The sequence below is a fragment of the Botryllus schlosseri genome, chromosome 15 (assembly GCF_051294905.1).
Source record: "Botryllus schlosseri isolate E-star chromosome 15, Bs_hap1, whole genome shotgun sequence".
Taxonomy (NCBI): domain Eukaryota; kingdom Metazoa; phylum Chordata; class Ascidiacea; order Stolidobranchia; family Styelidae; genus Botryllus; species Botryllus schlosseri.
The window spans coordinates 19,153,394-19,174,294 of NC_137250.1; the positions used below are offsets into that span (position 1 = coordinate 19,153,394).

General features: G+C 40.0%; 1 protein-coding gene across 2 annotated transcripts in view; it reads left to right on the forward strand.

The window, feature by feature from the left end:
* LOC145456953 (gonadotropin-releasing hormone receptor-like) overlaps positions 1-19,220 on the forward strand; it is a 126,418-nt gene extending 107,198 nt beyond the window's left edge. For both annotated transcript variants that reach the window (XM_080335103.1, XM_080335102.1), the window contains 6 exons: positions 6,718-6,824; positions 10,844-10,966; positions 12,415-12,646; positions 14,673-14,848; positions 14,938-15,065; positions 17,659-19,220. In XM_080335103.1, the coding sequence (XP_080191229.1) occupies positions 6,718-6,824; positions 10,844-10,966; positions 12,415-12,646; positions 14,673-14,848; positions 14,938-15,065; positions 17,659-17,785 (893 nt within the window). In that variant the 3' untranslated portion in view covers positions 17,786-19,220. The remainder of the gene's footprint in view (positions 1-6,717; positions 6,825-10,843; positions 10,967-12,414; positions 12,647-14,672; positions 14,849-14,937; positions 15,066-17,658) is intronic.
* Positions 19,221-20,901: the final 1,681 nt, after the last annotated feature.

Sequence of the window (20,901 nt, forward strand, 5' to 3'; positions counted from 1 at the left end):
AGTAGTTTGGGGATAAGTTTGTATCACTGTTATGAGTTAAATGGTCATATATTAGCGTTAAAGAGCCCTTGTATCACGGTAACTGAATATAATATTGAATATTATACCAATCCGCAGTGACATTATTCGGTTGCGTTGTTGCGAATATAAAGCTTGCAATTTCAGTAGTAGACACCTCCGATTAACAGCACGAAGTATGCAATCCTTCATGCAAATCTACATTTTGAGACTACTTTAGTACTTTTGTCTACTATTACTTGATGGAGTTTTATCATGACTTCGGAATTGCTATTTCTACTTCTAATTGAAAATAAATTTACGGTGTTACGTCGACTTCTATTTGAGTAGTGTAACTTGCTATACTTCGATCACCTCTGGTAATTTGCACGATGAATATTTGAATGGGATTCCGGAGTTAAAATCCCTGCATGTTGCAACCCAATTAAATGCGGCGCAACTGTTTCTAGAATGCTAAAATTGAGCTGACATTTCATCGGGATGTTTGTAAGAGTCAAGCCCTATAGTACCATTCGAACTATCTCAATATTTGCGTTCATGATATTGACAACTTCTGGTGTAACTAATCAATTGACTGCAATTGCTATAGCAATCAAGAGACTATAATTGGTTGTTGGTACCAACTGGTATTGCAGTTTAACCTTAGCGTGGGGTGCAAATCAAGCCATCAGCAGTTTCTTTTACCATATTTTGCTTTCACGTCACTGCTAATGCGTTAAAACTCGTAAGATAGACGAATTGTGATGGAAAAAATATCCCAGGGGTTTCATGGATTGTTTACATTTACCAACTGTATGCTAACATACTATAACCCCTGGGATACATATCCATAAGAAATTAAGAACTAGTGTATTTGACAGGTTTCCCCACATAAGTGGGTGTGGAACCAAGAATAAGGACCAGATATGGCATTTCAACGGATTTGCACCATGAACTATGGGCGGAAATCGGTGGAATATAATAATATGCATTTGATTGCTCATGGGATGTGCTATCGGACCCGCTCCGACTGTACGGTAGACGTTTGCAAATACGCAACGTCTGTTTGGTAACGTGTCGCTGTCAGTCGTCTTTTAAAACCAGACCGCTGGTGTCAATTTCCTTTAGAACAGACTGAAGAAGAGTATGCAAAGGGGGAATAATCACCTCCCAGGAAACAGGCATCAAATAATATTCAATGCCCGGGTCAATTTGGAAAGGATATGCAATTTGATCTAGACGCGTTGCTTACATCCTTTCGGGCAGGCTCAATGGTTGCGCGGTTAGTGTCTCCGAGAAGCCCGTACAATTATTCTGTAAACCGACACTAGGCATTGTGCATCGCCTCGACAGTTGAAGCTATGCCACGGTGTCAACTATCAGGCAAGGTGTTGTGTTTCACACACTTGTCGTTGATTTTAGTGTTTATTGTGTTTCGACATCTGTGGTCATTTTACATCGGACCGATATTCTTACGATGGCTATTGAGTTGTCGACTTACAGCAAGGCCCAGGCATAACCGTTCGTGGTACGTACGTTAAAACGACCCTACTTGTCACCACTCAACTCCTTTGCAAACAGGCACATCAATCACGTTTAATTATTCAACAGTGATACGGTGGCGGTCATTTTATTCATACGATGGGACAAAACCAGAGTTGGACAGTGACGAAGTAGCTCTACGTTTTCGGAGTGCCCATGTATATAGGGTTTTCCTACTGCTACTACTGATTCGCCTAGGCCAGGTGGGTGTCTGATTTCGAAGACTACTCCAAGTCGTTTCGACACCTTCCCATCTTTCATTGTACAGCAGTCTTGTGGTGTATTGGAATAATGAAATTTTTAGCAATAAATCGAATTCAATTGTGTGTTTAGACTACTTCAGGCAGTTCTTTTGCCGAAACAACTTGAATTGTTTTTCTGAATGCTAACTGAAAGAAGCACTGTGATATAAATATGTTGTCGTCTCAAAATTACATTTGAAAGGATGAAAATCGTTTTGGTAGCAGCCATTATTCACAAAACACCACATTATTCGAACTGTAGAACTAGAAGATTTTCACGAAATGTGCCATTCCATTTCGCTTATCTCTGTGGTCTCGAGGTTGCGTGTCATCGCTTTTTAACTCTTTGCGAAGCTTCAGCCCGTTCTCCACGAAATCACATGTGAGTGTGAAACCAGCGGTAGTTGTAATAGTAGTATTTGGATTTACCCTTTTTGCGAGGTTGGATTTGGACACGGAATTTGGCATGATTTCCAATTTCATCAGCACTTTTGATTACATTCCACTGATTTCCGTATTTTGAAAAAATACGACAGTATGGATTATTGCATTCGGACTTGGATTTGATTCTCAAATATGAAGCAGGGCTTACATTGGATTTGAAATTGAAAAGATCAAATTCGCTCATCGCTACTATGTTTCTATCGCAACTGTGTTTGCTTCTACCATTCAACTTACATTCATGTCTCTCTGAGCCATGTGTACGTTTTGAAAACTGCAGACAAAATTTTTCCAGATCCCTGACCTGTTGCTTGGCAACCGCAGCCTATGTATGTTTAACCGTTAGGACTGTCCTGTCCATGTACGCCTTCTACGTATTTGCAGTGTCAGAGCAGGCTAACGAGGTCTTATACATAATATGAAATGTGATTTCTCAGACACAACTACGTGGAATACAATCATCTAGCTTAGGGTTGCCATACGTCCGGAATTTCCCGGACATGTCCGGAATTTCACTGTTCAAACTGGCGTCCGGGAGGAATTTCTAAAATATGCCAAATGTCCGGAATTTTGATGACTTGACGTGGGCTCATAATTTTTTCGTAAATCAGCATAAAAACAATATTTTTTGGGAATATTTATGCGGATACATGATATTTTTCTTCGCGCTGCGCGCGATTTACTATCACATTTATTGATTTTAATATGGAGACTACCACCCTCGCAAAATCTGCAATGAAATATCAATAAAAACAACCTTCATTGACTGGAATAAGCCTAATTGCAATCGCAATTATAGGAGAACGGTATATTCCTAGAGATCGTTAAAACCGTTTAAATGCTTTATTCAAAGATAGTGGTTCCAAACGGGGGGTCGTCGGCCTTTATTCTGGGTTTTGCAACTATGTTGAATGTAATCAGCTTCCGAAATAGCCCGTGAGTAAGTCTGGGCAAAGGCGCTGACTTCTTTTAGTAATCAGCTCGTCAAATTTTGATCTGGGCCACGGAATATTTTCAAATTGGAGACGAAGTCGCGACCATAAAAGGTTTGAAACCACTGGATGTTGGGTGTTTATAAAGCTCCGTGGTGAGCACCGGCTTAAGGATGATAAACAATCTTATCGGTAGGACATGAACATGACATAATGAAGTGCAATTACGCTCCCTGTATTTTCGAACTCATGATCCTCCACCAGCTCGACGCTAACTCTTGTCATGTGGGCGGAGAGCAGTAGCTATATAGTAATATATGGAACGACCAATATTATTGACAGAATTCATTCAAATAATTTTACTACCAGATGCATATATAAACCGGATTCATATAGCAAGCATCCCCCCCAGAAGTTGCATCGATTACCCTATAGTGTGGGCTCAAAATCATTGTATATTTGGGCGGGAGGAGGCTGTAAACATGTGCTTTCGGTCCCGGTTACACATCACACAGCCACATACTCCTGAACCGGTCGTGACCAGCACCTCTGGTCTCTGAGCAAAGCTTTGATAGTGTGACGTCATAACTCATTTTGAAATCCACTAGTGGGCGCTAAAGAGTGTCCGGAATTGGGGTTTCTGAAATATGGTAACCCATTCTAGCTCAGCTGGGCAGAGTACGTGGCGAAAGCGGGCAATTATCATCTCTAAAGTGACGTCATAACTAGGGATGGTGTGAACGTGAGGTTCGCGTTCGCGTTCTGTGTGTGAACCTCCGAAATTTAGAGGTTCACGTTCACAAACGAACCTTGGTAGGTTCTGCACTGTGAACCTTTTTCATATAATACAATTTTCACTTCATTATAACATCTTTGTTTGAATTTTATTATTACATTTCAACTGCGGGCCACTCTATGTATGGTGCTGGCAGCATAAAATATCAACACTAAACGAGCATGCACCCTGACGATCTCAAAAATTTTACTTGATTTGTTACAAAAGTTTGCTCGAAATATCCAGCTTCCCGTTTGTGAATATTTAGTGACTCTCTGATGTGAGCTTGTCCCGCAATCACACAACAGCAAGAGCGAAATACACCATATAGGTATAGTCAGCGAATGATGCTTATTCAACCAAACAATGAAATTGATATCGTTGTCTGATGTAAACAATCTGTAGCAGGCGTACGGGGTCAATCTTGATTTCATATGTTTGTTGTATCAGAAAAACGAAATCCGTGCGATTGGGGTGTCGGCTACTGCTGTGGTAATATCGGTAGCAAGTATAGAATCCCAATCCGGCCATGCCTAGACCGTTAAAGCGTACGCTTATATTCCCTTGCAAGTCCTCGTCGAAACTGTTGTTAAAGCGACGGAAATATTGATTTTATGGGAATATGATATCATTTGAATGCCCCAGTTGATACAATCGGCGACGTTTAAAACGTCAATATGTACTTCAGCATTGTGGTATTATGTGGCGCTAGTCGTCGCTAGGTATCGTGTGCATTATTATAGGCTATCACTTCACTGAAATGTAGAGTTGGAATTAGCGATATGACGTCATGAGGTTCACGTTCGCGTTCACACAGAACCTTTCAAAAAGGTTCGCGTTCACACGAACCTGAACCTTTCGGAGGTTCACACCATCCCTAGTCATAACTATATTGTGAATGTGTAGCAGAGGCGTTAGGCTGCGGTTCGATGTTGTCATGCCGAAAACAACTTATTGCGATCCCGACTATATAGTACCCGTTTGGAGTATATTTTGTTTTCTATTTCGGGGGTGAAATAGAAATTGCAAAGAAAATTGCAATAATGCAACCGCAAAATTGGATCACGCCCATATCAGTTCTGTATTTGCCTTTGAATGTGATCGCTGGCACTGCTGGGGAATTAAGGGTCCTCGCAACGGATGGCTGAATTTACTTAACGTCGTTTTGTTGGAGTGCTGATCCACCAAATTCGGTTGGTTCTGGAAACTGAGCGTTGCTACGTATCGTTCGCGTTGGCATCGGCTGAAATCCGTGCTTGCACAGCACACTGCAAAATTGTGGAATTATCGACAGCGTATCCTGCTTGTTCGCGAATGACAGCAAGTGTTGTGCGTGGTATTCTTTGATAACACGCAATACACTTTGTGAGATAGGCGCTAATTGAATTACCTGAGGCGGTCCTTGCGGTATTTTCAGCCGTTAAAAGTCATGCGCCTTCGCGAATTCACGAAGCACGCTAGGGAATTGTATTGAACTTGGGATGTTGACATGTACTAGACTAGGGCTTTGTTTAGCGGCAATCATATGCCTCCGGGAATACTGTCTGAAATAGACAGTTTTCTACCTAACACAACGGGCTGTCCTATCAGTCAACAGATATGTCAGATATGAGTCATTTATGTCAAGACCCAAACGCGAGATGGAAGCATTAACGCAGTCGCGAATCATACTTCGACAAGAAGCTTCTTTTGACCTCGAAAAACAATAAGATTCAATACGATGTTGTTTCACAAACTCTGTTGAACCTGTGTTCACTGTTCATTAGAACAATGGGCCGCAGACGGGCCTTAAGATGAAATCAAAGGCTTTTCGAGTTCAAGGCATGACGTTCATGACAACATGAATATTCCCAATAGAAAAGTTTCATATAGATTACAGCAGTGGTTGTCAACCGAACCGGAGGCCCGCGAAGCATTTTCAAGGGGTCCGCGAAACCTCGAAATTTGCAAAATGGTCGATAATTTAATTTGTATTTTTGTAAATTAGAGAAATAACGAGGCAATTCCGTTTCGTAACTGCTAAAACTTGATAACTCGCATAAAGAGAATGGCCGTCTGAGATGAAATATTATACTGTACAAACTCATTTTAATTGTCAAATTGCCAATATCCTAATGATACAAACATATTGCTGTTTAGAGATATTTTGTTATGGTTTTGGTGAAAATTTGTTCGCAAAAATCCATTTTCTGCTGTGATATACACAACCGCTATTGCGTAATAACTTCAAGATGGGCTGCTTGATAGAAATGACGACGCTGTACGCTATATGTTCAAGAAAAATCTGTTTCTCAATTTTGGTCTCATATATGTTGCGGCAGCAAAACGGTACAACAGTCATAGTTATCGTTAATAAATACGGAAATATTGATTTTTGTAATTGCAACAAGCACTATTTTTGTTCTGATTGCGTGAAAAGTACAAATTTGACCTTTGCCATCCATTCTTATTGTGTATAATGTCATAATGAATGTTACTCGAAGCTTATACTTGATTGACCAAGCCGTAATCAGAACTATGATCGTATTTATGAGAGACGGATATAATTTTCCATTTTGAAATGTAAGATTGTCTGAATATGTATCGTACCGTGGATAGGACGATTTCAATCAGACCGTGTCTTACTCCCTTGCTCACTCTAATGGCTACTGTAGGTAGGTGCGCATTTAATCGCAACTCTGCCTGCGACATCCATCACAGTAGTTTCTGACGATTGGGAATTTGCGGCGCATGTGATTCTTGAACAAATACAAGAAATTTGCTTTAACATGTCGCGTCAATTTTATAGATGCCATCTGGCAAACGACGGGTCAATGGTACGGCGGCGACGTCTTATGCCGACTGACAAATGTACTCAAGCAATTGTCTATGTACAGCTCTTCTGCGATGGTGGTAGTAAGTATACACATTACACATTGCACATATATCCGCAGAGACAATTTGAATAGATTTTAATAAATTTCGCTTGTCTGCGACAGGTGATCAAATTTTTAGTGACTGGTTTTTCACTGCAAGCCATATTGAGAATCGTAATTAAAATATTACTGTAGGACGGAGGTCTCAAACACGCGGCCCGCCAGAGCATATTGTGCCCGCGACGACATTTTAGATTTTTATTAATTTGACAATGTATAAGTGTCACATATCATTTCAGGTTATATAGTGAAAATTTCCTCTTAAATTGCTCCGAAAGCCTTAAACTATTCATCAAACTTTACTACCCCATCAATCGCAAACTCTATACCGTGCAGTGGAAGATTGACTATTTCGCCACATTTCCAATTCTTGATGACAAAACCTGACCCTTAGACGATTCGTGACTGAAATTTGTGAGTTGGATTTAGACGCGACCTTTCTTAGAATTACTCAGACTCGACCTAACTCGATGGCAAAATGAAAATGACTCGAGTGGAGTAACTACGCAAGTTGTTATGGCAACGATTGGCAATCTGTTAGTTACTTCTTTGGTCGCTTAACCGTGTTATTAAGGCCACTTAAAGGTACTCAGTACCGTAGTGGTACGCTCCAACGATATAACAGCAATGGGTCGTTCGGCGTTCCGACATTTCAATCATAGGACACATTCATAAATATATTTATATTATATTTATATTTTTTTCTGCTCCTTTGAAGATATTTGGCCGTGAGATTAATAGCCTATTTATCAGAAGTATACCCGAATCCTGGATTGGAATTACTATGTTCAACTTGAAAATGTTTTGATATCCGATCAGTCTCTATTATCAATCTGCTAAATTCAAAATACTCATAGTAGCTGAAAAATAATAACCCGATGTCTTTTATGGTGACATCATACATTTGTCCGCCCATATGGTGTCTATATCTTATAATTAATATATATCAAGTACAACAACAACTCTATTCAAATAGGTATAAATGTGATGATTCTTTTCGTGCCAGGCCTAAATTGATACAAGATTAAATCAAATTTTGACGATGTGTGTTTACTGTCAGTCTGCTTGATCGGCTCACTTTCAATAGGACAATTCATTCCCGCAAAATAAGGCCTACTTGGAAAGACATAGAATACCTCTATAAATGCTGCGGCCCGCGGCGTCGTCAAAACTGGAAAACTGGCCCGCGAGCACATTTGAGTTTTAGACCTCTGCTGTAGGATATGTTAAAATATCAGACCGGGGCGCGTCTTGAACGAGAGGTCAAATTAAAATTAGTTCATTATTGTGTCATTTCCTTGTCTGCCAAGTCATCATCATACCTTGCTACTTTACAGGGAAGCATCATCATAATACATGCAACAACCCACATAACAGTGGCCACAAAAGAAGTAATATTTTATAAAAGGAATATATATACAACAAGAAGTCTTTATTGTCAAGTTCGTTTTATTTTGAACTCTTAGCTGTGCAGGATACCTGACAACGCTTTTGTTATGTTCTTGATCTTGTTTGAACAATAACTCATACGACGAGGTTGCAATATGAAATCTATATGTTATACAGCAGAATAACTTGAGACAGGCGACACGATCCAGAGTGCAGTTAAACGAAAGACGTAGAGAACAGAACTCAAAGGGTATAAATACAAGCACGACACACGAGGAAATAATGATTGGCGGTAATTACTAGTCCTATAGAAATTAGGAGTTAAACAACACTGAACGTAAATGCACAAACATACCATCTTTTCAGTGACTATAAGGAATAGATAGTGGGGCTGGCGAGATACGTTACTAGCTGAAAGACCGTCTACAAGTAAAAGCTTGATCTTGTGGGGAAGCCCTACGCCGTTTCCTAAGCGTCTCGGTCCTGGCCGTGTTTGAGCCATTGCACGTCCAGGCAATATGCTCAATTGCTCATTCATATCAGCTGATTATCCCTCGATGGAACGCTGTTGCCATCGCCAAAGTCGTTTTAGCTAGTGACGAATACTGATGTTGGCACAGAAGAATAGCTTATTTTGAAACAACAGCATTTCAAAATGGTTTTCTTTGCTTTCTTCCGAAATCTCAAATCGAGACGCGGGTCGCGTGTTGGTGACCCCTAGCCTAGAACGAAAGTGAGCCGTGCTGCAAGTCGCAGATCAGAAATCATAAAGAATATTGGGCTAATGTAAAACGACTAATGCAGTAACCATAACCATCAATACTTGAACAACAACAACATCGAGATGCACACTGAAAAACATTGTAAAATTAGCAATCAACCGGTAATAATCATTCGTGGTTTAAAATTTTGCATATTCGTCATGTGTGCGCTTAATCTCAACAGATACGCTATGCCATAGAGCAGGGGTTCCCAACCTTTTTCGACTCATCGCTCCCTTATCAAGCTCGACATATATTTATCGCCATCCATATTTTCGGATCCGAGAAAGAGGACATCTAGACCAGTGGTTCTCAACCTTTATGTCTTCCCTGACCCCTTTTGGACCGTCATGGACACCGCGGACCCCCTCAAGTTTTCGTTCAAAATTACCTCAATTATCGTGCAACCGTCGTTTGTCTTGTGCAAATATTAATTGTATAGCTAGTGATAAACAGCCACAAAATGACTAAAAAAAATAAAACCACAGTATTGTAGAAATTGGGTAGACTAATATTATTTCGAAGCCAATTTTGCAGCTGTATTTATTGTCTTGGAAATGCGTGTCTTCGATTTGATATGAACGAGTGCCTAAAATCCATTTCCACAAAGATAGGTGTTGGCGAATATAATATTAACGCGTCACGCTTCCGACGACAGCTTTTGATGTGAGTTTTTAATGAACATATCACGTCCAGCCTAGTCATTTCTATCTAGCATCTCATCTTGAAGTCATTTACTTTTTTTTATATCACAGGAGAAAATGGCTTTCGTGATTTCGTGGATTTCAATTCCTTCATTGGGGCAAATTAGAAAAAAAAAATCTGGAATTTCTATTCCAAACGACTGCTTACTAATTTACCGAGACTGACAACTCCAAATCCAAAATGTTTTGCAAAATTTCGAATTCACCCTGTTTGACTTTGCTGTCCCCAACATTTCATTTTTCACAAACCCCAACAAAACATCTCTGAACACTCATTGGTAGGCTATTGGCAATTTGGAAATTAAAATGAGTTTGTATAGTCGGAAATCTCATCTCAGACGACCATTTTATTGATATGAGCCTTCAAGTTTTAGCAATTATGAAGCGAAACTGTTTCATGCTTTCCCTAATTAAAATACAAATTAGTTCATTAATTATTTTACAGCTTTAGTGGTTTCGCGGACCCCCTGAAAATGCTTCGCGGACCCTCGGTTGAGAACCACTGATCTAGACGATAAATTCATACAGCTAAATCAGATCGCTGGTAAGTTGCCTAAAAATGGTAAACTTTAAACGGCGATCATGGTATGTACGGATAGTTTGTGGCGACAAATTTTAGTCAACCTTCGCGGCAGAATTTTGTGCCGGTATCCTGGGTTGTCGGGTAATTAAACATATCTGACTGAACGTTCTAACATTTTCGCCCCCTATCGTCCCCTTCGTACATCTTCGCCCCCCAATCGCCCCTCTTGTAATCTTGGTCCCCGGTTTCTAAAAGTAGCCCACTGGGGGGGGGGGGGCATCGCCCATGTTGGGAAACACTGTGCTATAGAGTGAGTCCATCTAGGTAAATTGCTTTCAGCTCAAGTGTTCAGATATACGATTGACTTGAAGTGGGTCATGCGCGATGGAGATACGAGACTATATGAAGCAATAGTATTCTCGCATCATAATATATGGTAATGAATTATAGCACCCAGTAACTGGCCAATTTAGTTCCATCAAGGTCTGCTCCCGCTCATTATAACATCGCTTTATAGTTATTACATCACGAGTTTCTCATATGTTTACTGCAACCAATCGGTGGTTTCCATTTCCTAAACTATTCTCCACCCGTTCGCCTTCATCGCCAGTCGTTTTTCAAGGTGATGGGTGTCGATCGTGTACTAAATCTCATGCGACCAACGACTGGGATCCTGCAGAGGAAGCGGATCATGTATGTACTGTGTGGCGCTTGGGGTTTCAGTATCCTGAACGCGATACCTGCGGTGAGTAAAATATATATATATTTTTTTAAGACCTATAAAATTTATATGGAGGTGGTCAGAGGGCATCGTTGGTACTATATAAGTAACGCCGCAGATTTCTTGTCAATTATAAGTTGAATAGCGACTTCCAAGACATGTCAGAACTACTTCAAGTCGAAGCAACACATGAAGGTATGAAATGTAGTGGAGCTAGTAGTGTCAAAAAGTAGACTTATTAGTCCATGGGTCGGATGCTATGTTATCAGTTAGTCGAAGGTATTAATTTCGAATTGCGACATGCATCCAACGCAAAGTGACTAAATGACTCTGAAAATAGATGTAATTTAAGAAAATAATTGTTTTTTTGCCGTGCTACGGGGGCTATTTTGACGTTTGACATTTCCACTCATAAAGGTGATGCAAACATACTCCCTAACCGAACAATACTCTACAAAATCCGAAAGCTACAAAGTATATTATAACATGTTAAGTCGAAGTGGATATATTCTCAAATCTTATCCACTTGAGTAGTTTGAAGAGCTTCTTGGAGGTACAGAACTTCAATATACAATTAAATAGTATATTCATATTGAAATGAACCCGAATACAATGTTCTTTCCAATTCTCTACTAGTTGCTGACGATTACCCCTGACGAGTGTCAGCCGAAAATATTCGGGTTCATTTCAATATGAATATACTATTTACTTGAGTAGTGCAAGTTAGTCAAAACCGATTTGAGAACTCCGTAAGAGTATACAAGTATACAAATACGTCTGTCAATGAACACCTCTGTGTAAGGGGGGAGAGACCGAAGCGTGCGAACGCGAAAAAGTCGAAATTCTGTCATTTTTTCCCAGCAAAGTGCCTGTTTCTTCCCGATTATAAGGAATTTGCCGTGTATACTTGTAAAATGCGTAATCCATAAATCCGTCAAAACGAGTACAGTGCGAATACAGTTATATTATACCGAAGGTCGTCAGAAACGTAGCACTTCTGCTTACTCTTGCGGAGTACTTGAGTAGGGTATGCCTACTTTTACTATTTACCCAATTGGTTATGTATTTATAGACTACTTCCAATTCTACTTGGCGCTTTCAGGCAAAACTGCTTGCTTTATACTCTTTGGAGTTTCTAAAGTAGTAAAGTATAGCCACAAATACACTTTGACGTAGTGAAAACAGATTGCGTCACAATTCCGACTCGAAAGTCAGGTTGGTTAAAATGCATTTCACCACTGGTGACGCTCTCAGCGAAAAGAATGTGTATGCACGGTGCACAGCACACCCGTGTACCACCCGTGATACACGGGTGCGAATATTCACCCATGCTACATCAAACCATAGCCTATACCTCAGACTTACACCAGGGTATAAATCAAATATAACATTTCAACTCAAACTAATCCCAAACTCGAACTCAAACTATCCCATGCAGATTGGATTACAACAACAGCACATTCAATTCGCAGGGAGTCATTTTTCGCGCCCCTGATTACCACCCGGAACCGAGATGCCCGGATCACTTCATATCGCAGTGCCTGGACTGGTCTATTCCGGTTAGCGCGGACGCGGATCGCGTGGACTTGAGCTTTTATTACATATACACGATGTTCATATCATTTTTTCTACCGCTCGCTTGCATCATCATCTGCTACATTCTCATCGCCCTGGCCATCTCGAAAATGGCGCGGGTATCGAAAGGTTTGTATCTTGTACAACAGTGCAGTTGTATTTGTATCTTCCACACGCACAGTCGAACACGCAAGCTTGTGTGAATGTGAAAGCCCTGAAATTGCCGCTGACTTGATATATCAACCAGCGTCACTGGGAAAATATGAAATTTCGCATTTCCGTTCAGTGCAAGTTAAGTTTACTCGTAAATAAGCAGTTAAGCACTCCTTGCACCGTAAACGAAAAATTATTGCATTTAACCTATTTCCATCATAGTGCAGGTTGGGAGTCAGGTAAACGGCACTTTCTGTTACAAAATTTTGCTTTCTCACTGATTATAATAATAATAACAATAATATCATAATATCATAATTTATAGAGCGCCGAATATAACAATATACCATTACTATACTAGGGCGCTGTACATAAAAGGCAATAAAATATAAAAGTAAACGATACGTATAAAAGACGGAGTGCATAGTTGTAGGGCGGAATGAACACTACTCTAGTTCGAACGCTCGAGTGAATAAAACGGTCTTGATTTTGCGTTTGAAAACATATAGCGAGTCACATAGTCTGATAGAAAATGGAAGATTGTTCCACAGAATGGCGGCCGAGGAAGAGAAGGTTCTCTCGCCGTAGGTCGATGTTCTGACTCTTGGAACTGACAAGAGTTTTTGCGACTGAGAACGTAGCGCTCTTCCGGGATTATACATTGACACTAGCTCACGAAGATACGCTGGTGCTCTTCCCACAATGCATTTGAAGACGTACAGAAGAAGCTTGTATTCATACCTAAATTTCACGGGTAACCAATGAAGGGATCTAAGAATCGGCGTTACGTGATCAGTGATCACGCTTCCTTGACCGAGTTACCAAACGAGCAGCGATGTTTTGCATCTTTTGTAGCTTGTCGGTGCTATTTTGGTTTACCCCGTAAACCCGTATAATGGGTCAGAAGGAGTCAAGTAGCCTACATCAATCAAGGTATACATGTCGGTGGTGGAGAGGATTGTGTTTTCGAGTACCACCCCAAGTAGGTGCTAAAAGCCGGTATACTAATCAGTTGGGCGATTTTTGTTTATTTAAAAAACGAAATATTTTTACCTCAAAAATCAAAATTTTGACTTCACGTATGTAAATTAGATGTTTTCCCACAAAATCTTAGAATTTTACTACTTATCTTCATTTCTGGCCCGATCGGTACTGGTTAGAGATTAAAATAAAACTCTGGACGTGGTGTAGGAAATGCTTCAGCACAGGTTTCAGAAGAGTTTACCTGCTGTTGGTCCAGTTTTGAAATATTAAGATTTAGCTTGGCTCAGTGGTTCTCAAACTTTTTTTAGACACGCCCCCCTTTATGATAGTGAAATATTTCGTGCCCCCCTTATCGTGATATCACACAATGAAAACAGAATGTTAGAAATCCTAACAGATAGTTTGATGGTATGGAAGGTTATGACTGTTAATGAGAGAATTTTCCAATATGAAATTCAGACTATACACAGAGCAATAACAATGAAATGGAGGTAAATCCCGCCAAGCGCGGACATTTTTTTCAGTTTAGCGGAGATTCGCGCCGCCCTTCAGATGCTTTCACGCCCCTCAGTTTGAGAACCGCTGGTTTACCCTATATTATATATAATTCACTAAGTTTTCTATTGTTACTGAAGTATGGGAAACAGTTTAGCATGGCTGAATTAGTTAACGAGGCCTGCATAAAACACCCATGTAAATAGGCTAATTATTATATTTTGTGTTTGTCAGGTTTCAATAACAATGCAATTGAAATTGTAATTAGGCAAAATTCGTTTCAAATTACAACTACAATTACACAAAATAGAAATGCTTCAATTACAATTACAATTACATGAACAAATGTAATTCATTACATTCAGCTCAATTACAAATTACAATTGATCCAACTCTGGTTGCACCTGGTCACGCCTAAGCACAGATCTGTCGACTGTGGTGTGGTTTGTCTTAGTGAGAGATTCATGCTGCTTCTGCCGATTGCGGGGCGAGTATTATACTCTTTTCATGTGTGTCTGTGCAGAAGTTCAACGGCGTTCCTTGAATCACACGAGCGGCAGTAAGCGTGGTTTGGATCGAGCACGCCGGATTTCTCTTATCGTGACAGCGCTCATAACCGCCACCTTCATCATTTGCTGGGGGCCATATTACGTTACCTGGCTGGCTGAATGGTTCAATGCAATCCAATTGTCACCAACTGTGAGTGTAGGATATGAGATGAAGTGCTATCTTCGATATTTGATGTGCCTCAGGTTATGCTGTGCAAACAGTTTCATTTTGCCATTTAGGCGAGAGATTTCCTCGTGATGTCGGTCAATCTGAATCCCATGTTGCACCCGTTGATTACTATATGGCTGATAAAAGAGATACGGGATGGCATCATGACGCAATTCAAGAGGAACCGGAACAATTCGTAGTAAGCAATATAATTTCATTTCTGCGTCACTATGTGTGTGGGCAAGGATATGTGGGTAAATGCATGGTGTGTTACCGATTAATTAAATATAAGGATTATTTTAGCGTAAGTTGTGTTTTGATTGGTGATTTAGTCTCATAAGGCTTGGGTAGCCTAGAAGCTTGCCTATACACCGACTAGTGCGGAGCGGATCGAAAAATTCTCTAGCCCTACTGCGATCCTGTTTTTAAAGCTCTGGTCCGACTCCTCTCCGAGTCCTAGGCCGGATTTTAGAAATGACCGTGACCCGGTCTGAAAAACTCGGATAATAATTATCTACTCACAGGATAGTATTGGATATTGATTGAAACAATGCGAACAGGAAATCAAAAACTCAAAGATCAACCCCAGCCCTTATGTGAAGTAATTATGCCAACTTGGGACTTGGCCTTTAACTTATTTCCTTGAACGTTTCACTTTAACAATTGATGGAAGAAGGTAAGGCTGCCCTATTCTAAATAAAAAGTACCGATCCGGCTCCGGCCTTATCAGAAAAAGTACTGATCCGGCTCCGAACCGGCTCCGGCCGGATATCCAATCGGACTACTGTCCCTGCCCCGCTCTAACACATACGAACCCCTATCTTGTTTGCAATCAGGCTTGGTACCTATCCAGGCCTATACCGTTGATAACATCTACCAGGACACCGCAAACTACGGGTTTATTGATATGAAGTTAATTTCACCAAAATCCACACCAATTTAAACGCAACAGTTAACGCCCTATGCGAGGGATGACAAACTCAATTTGGATCATGGGCTGGATTCAAATCTTTTAATCAAATGATTACAAAATGCCAAAATGCTAGCTCCAAACCCAAACTTTGTTTTTCAGCGGGATGCCTCATTACTAGGGCGATTTTTTTACCTAAAAACGGAAGATTTTGACCTAAAAAATAAAATATTTGACTTTTTAGGCCTAAAAGAACTTAATTTTGACCACAGTTTGACCTCACGTATGCAAATTAGGCGTTTTCGCACATACTGTTAAATTGTACTATTAATCTTCATTTTTGGTTGGAATTGTCTTTCCTTACGAAGTAGTTTGGCCTGAAAATACGTTTTTGACTTGAAAACTGACAAATTTTACATGTAAAACTTGTAATTTAACAAAATCTGGCCGTATGAAGAATTCCAGTAGTTATATCACGTATTGTGGTAGACATGAATTAAATTTGTTGTAGTACAACGAAAGATACTTTCCTGCATTCTCGGGTAGAAAGTGTCTGTCCTTAGTAAGTAGAGCTTGCCAAGAATGGCGAAAGAACGTTCAACAGCAGCAGTTGTTGTTGTCTGACAAAACTGACGTTGTGCGTATACACTGTTGGTGACGCACCGTGTTGCTTCATTCTGACAATGTTGTCTACATCACTATTTTTCACTTCTTGATATAAGAACCATGCATTGCCCACGCAGTCTTGCTTCAGTTAGGATATTATACGGTACGTTGACCATAACACCATGTCAACCTATTTGTTTCATTTGCCTATTTATGATTCACAATGAGCAGACAATGGTCCGTCTACAACGGTAGTCCTATAGAGTAGGCTATGTGCCTTTGTGGATTTTGTGTACTGACTGTCACCTCGGACGCTGATGATAGCGCGCGCGACTGATTGATTGCTCGTTAATTAGTTCGAACGGTGTTGTTTGATAGCCGTGAATATCGGGACTCAGAGCTCGCGTGACCTGTGGGGAGAGAGGTCGTTTTGTCGTTGTTGCGTTGCAGTTGTGCCATTTTCTGTTTTTGCATCTTTTAAATATACTTCTCACAGGCTACAAGCTGTAAAATATCAAATGATAAGTTCACCGTCTGTGCTAAATCTACGATACAAACGAAATGCAGGATTCAAATTTTTTTGACTTTGTAAACAATTTCGACAATTTTTGACCTAACGCTACAATTTTGACTTATTTTGACGTGTCAGAAATCCGCCTTACTCATTACCAAGCCTATATCTAATACTATGGATCATATTAGAATTGTTGTGTTGTTTTAGTACTCCTGGTGTTTCGACATCTATGGTTATTTTGCACCATGTCGATACTGCTTATTGTGATTGCTAATCTGGCGGCTTGCCAGTCTCTCTTTGCTCTAGGCTTTTGTATGACCGCATACACGGAATGGATGATCAATGATCATGATAATATGTGCTATATTCGAGATACGCACAATCTTTTTACCGCAACTGACAGACTTGAAATTGTAGATTTGATGGATAGCAAATAGCCATGAGAAAAAAAGAGAACAATATCGCCACCAATGGCGTCAGAGAGCCTTTTGACTCAAGCAATACGATCAATTCCCCGTGCTATAATTATGATAAATCATTTCCACGAAAGATAGTCTACCATCGCGAATACCTAGATTCCAGCGATACAGTGGTGTGCATTTACCATGTGCTGTGTTGTCATTTATCCTTGCCGCACGTATTCGGCCTTATACTGCAACGAGGTTCATGTTTGGCGAGGCACTAACCCATTTAGAGTCGCGCTTACAACTATATAAACTAAAAGGGTATTATGCACTAACCGCATCGCGTTTTGTTTTGCAGTTTGAGATCGCCCTCTAAGAAGCATAGTCCGAAAAATCACTGCGACGGCAATGATGAAAACGGCGTCGCTAAACTTCTTCCGAAAAATAAAAACCATTCCTCTAAGACGAAAGAGGTTTGGTTGTAACGGCGACTGGACCACACTGTACTGTACACGATGAAAGCGCAGCCTTTAGCATCGCGCCAGAATCATGAGGATATGTTTCTTGTGTAGGCTACCTTGTTCGAATGTTGGTGTTAGCGACGGCTGAATCAGATCTGTCCTTTGCTGCCAACCAGCGTATTTTTCTTTTACATTAAGTGCCCCAACTCGAGACTTGATGCATCGTGTAATGAAGATGTAGTTTATTGATGTGCTGTGTTCCCGAATTTACATTTGAGGCGTGTTCTCACATGTTCACGACGCAAAAACAATTGATATTGTAGATTTCATGAAATAGGCTATGGCTACCAACAACCGCTTTGCGGGGGCCTAATCTGAAACAATCCTATAACGCTGTTAGAGTGGACAAGCGTCCATGCTTCCGCGTCTGCTGCTAATCATTGTTACACCAAAGAACGAAGTACGAACTTATTTCTTCCTTAGACTCGAAAGTCTATTACAGGACATGTGTACTCAAATCTAGTCCGTGATTTCTTGTTCGCATGGCGCACATTAGCATTTTCCATTTCATTGTTCCATTTACTCTTATGGCGGATGTTGCACAAATTATTGTATACTATAGGATGTACGAGGAATTTGATACGTTCATGAAGTCTCATCTGATAGTTTTTCAGAACATAGTACACGCCAACTATGACGGCTACAAACGAGATTCATGATGGGTTATCAGAAACGTGTTTTCATAATTTTAAATAATACTTTCTTCAAAGTCCTACCATATAGTCCACAATGCAGTCTAAGAGATATATAGGCCTACTCTGCCGCTGTGTCCGACACTGAATTCAATACGTTTGTAAATCTTTCGCGTCCATTGACGTGTGTATAAGTTCAGTGTCATTAAGAAGTAGGATTTCAATTGCACCCTTTATGTTAGAGTATCTGAAATATTGCTGATGAAACGATGTTTTATATCGATATGTATTTGTTGTTGTTCATAATTCTGTAGCGTGCCGATTTTGGAGAACTTTTAAGATCACGATCTCCCGCAAAGTAGGGCTTCTGTCTGATGCCCCTTGGTATATTTTACTGAATCCACCCACCTTGTATTCTATAATCTGAACAGAGTATACATAGTGACCATGTTCCCGTTTCTATGCCTAAGTGTGTTCGTCAGCAGATTTTACTGTCGAATATTTCTTACGAACTTCGAAACCATGTATGTGGATTGTGGGTTGATGGCGATATGAAACTGCTCAATCACCCTATCGATAAAGTTCCAAATAGTAAAGCGATCGATAAGCTAAAAGCTGATCTATAAATTACTCCTGATGGTGGAGTGCGCAAGGCCGCTCCACTGCCTTTCAAGCTTCATTTTGATATTATTGCAATATATACTATTGGACTATTCAGTTTATAAGTGTGAGATTCTGTAAAATATAATTGTACTCAATTTTCGGCATTCAAGAGCACATACATAACGCATGAAAAGATTGCATCCGGGGGTTGTGAGATACATAAAACCAAATTACGCTGTATGCAAGCAGAGCAAGTTGCAAGCTACAGAACAGGCCATTTGTATCCGTCGAGAGGATACGGTACCAAATGAAATTCGTCACCAGTTCCGATATACAAGGATAAAAGCGGACATTTTTGAATAAGAGGGTTTTTCAAACTCTTGTCATGAGTCTGTTAGGTGAACACAAAAATGCTGAGTTTGCCGTGTGACATTATTATCGTGTTATAGCTGCGGGATTAAAATGCTATTGCCTTCACATGAGATAGCGTTCTGCATACGAACCGCATGTAATGTTGCATTAAAATATAAATCAATTTTAAATAAATATGTTTTTCATTGTTTGTTTTTCGTTATGACGTCGTGAATCGTTATTGTACTATTGTGACGTCACAGTGTATTGTCATTGGCAATTGAAAATATAGGGTAAATATTCCTCCCTTGACGAAAAAGGATTCCGACCCCTGTCATAAACGGACCTAAAATATATTTAACCAGGACTACATCGTTATGCAGCATTCTCACGGTAGGCAGTCATCATCATCGGAACACCCATTCCGTACCAATGATCCATCTACGTACTCAAACTATATTGAACCGACGGCGATTTCAAGGGTTCCAAATATTCCATATCGTGTACGTCGACTATATCGGGTGTAAATCGTCCGTAGGCTCATACCTCAGTTTTTCGAAAGTATTTACACAATCATGTCATAATTATAAGCTTGAAAAAAATTGATTTATTTTAAAATGTATTTTTAATTGCCATGGTAACACGTTTTTATATATATGGTATTTAAGCCTGTTGTAAATGATCATTGTAGTCGAAAATACCATGAATACCACACACAACAGCATACAGGGCGATTCGATTATTTCGTATTAAACAACGATATAATTTATCCCGTAAACTCGAATCAGATTCAAAGCCCGGTTTCTCGGTTCAACACCCAGATCTTAAAATGTGCTGATATTTCAACTTAAAGATGTACCTATCAGAGTTGGATCAATTGTAATTTGTAATTGTAATTGAATGTAATTAATTACATTTTTCAATGTAATTGTAATGTAATTGTAATTGAAGCATTTTTATTTTGTGTAATTGTAATTGTAATTTGACAAAAATTTTGCTCAATTACAATTTCAATTACATTAAATTGCTATTGAGACCTGACAAGCACAACATAAAACAATTGACTTATAATGCATTCTCTTTAAACGAACGACAAGGAATTTTGTGGATCCATTCGCGAAGGCCATTGACCGCGCCCTTGCGGGCGGAGTTTATTTTTATTTTTACCGCTATGCTGGCCTCGGCTGCCATTCCATACAATTTTTAAATTACTAACCAACCGATGGATTCGCAACACGTGGCTCACGATTGAATACGCCGAGAAGCGAACTGCTGAGCCGGCTAAAAGCAGCAGAATTGATAGTCTCATAGCTGGCGATCCAAGAGTCGAAATTTGATATGTATGGTCGTAATCGAAAGCTAGTGTCGCACTGATTCCGCAATAAAAGTATATTTCCAGGCAATGGTACCATCCCAAAATAGTCGTGAAAGTCTGGGAATCGGCATTGTTCTGAACAATCGCTATGGGCGTAACTGGCAATTGTTGTAGTCATG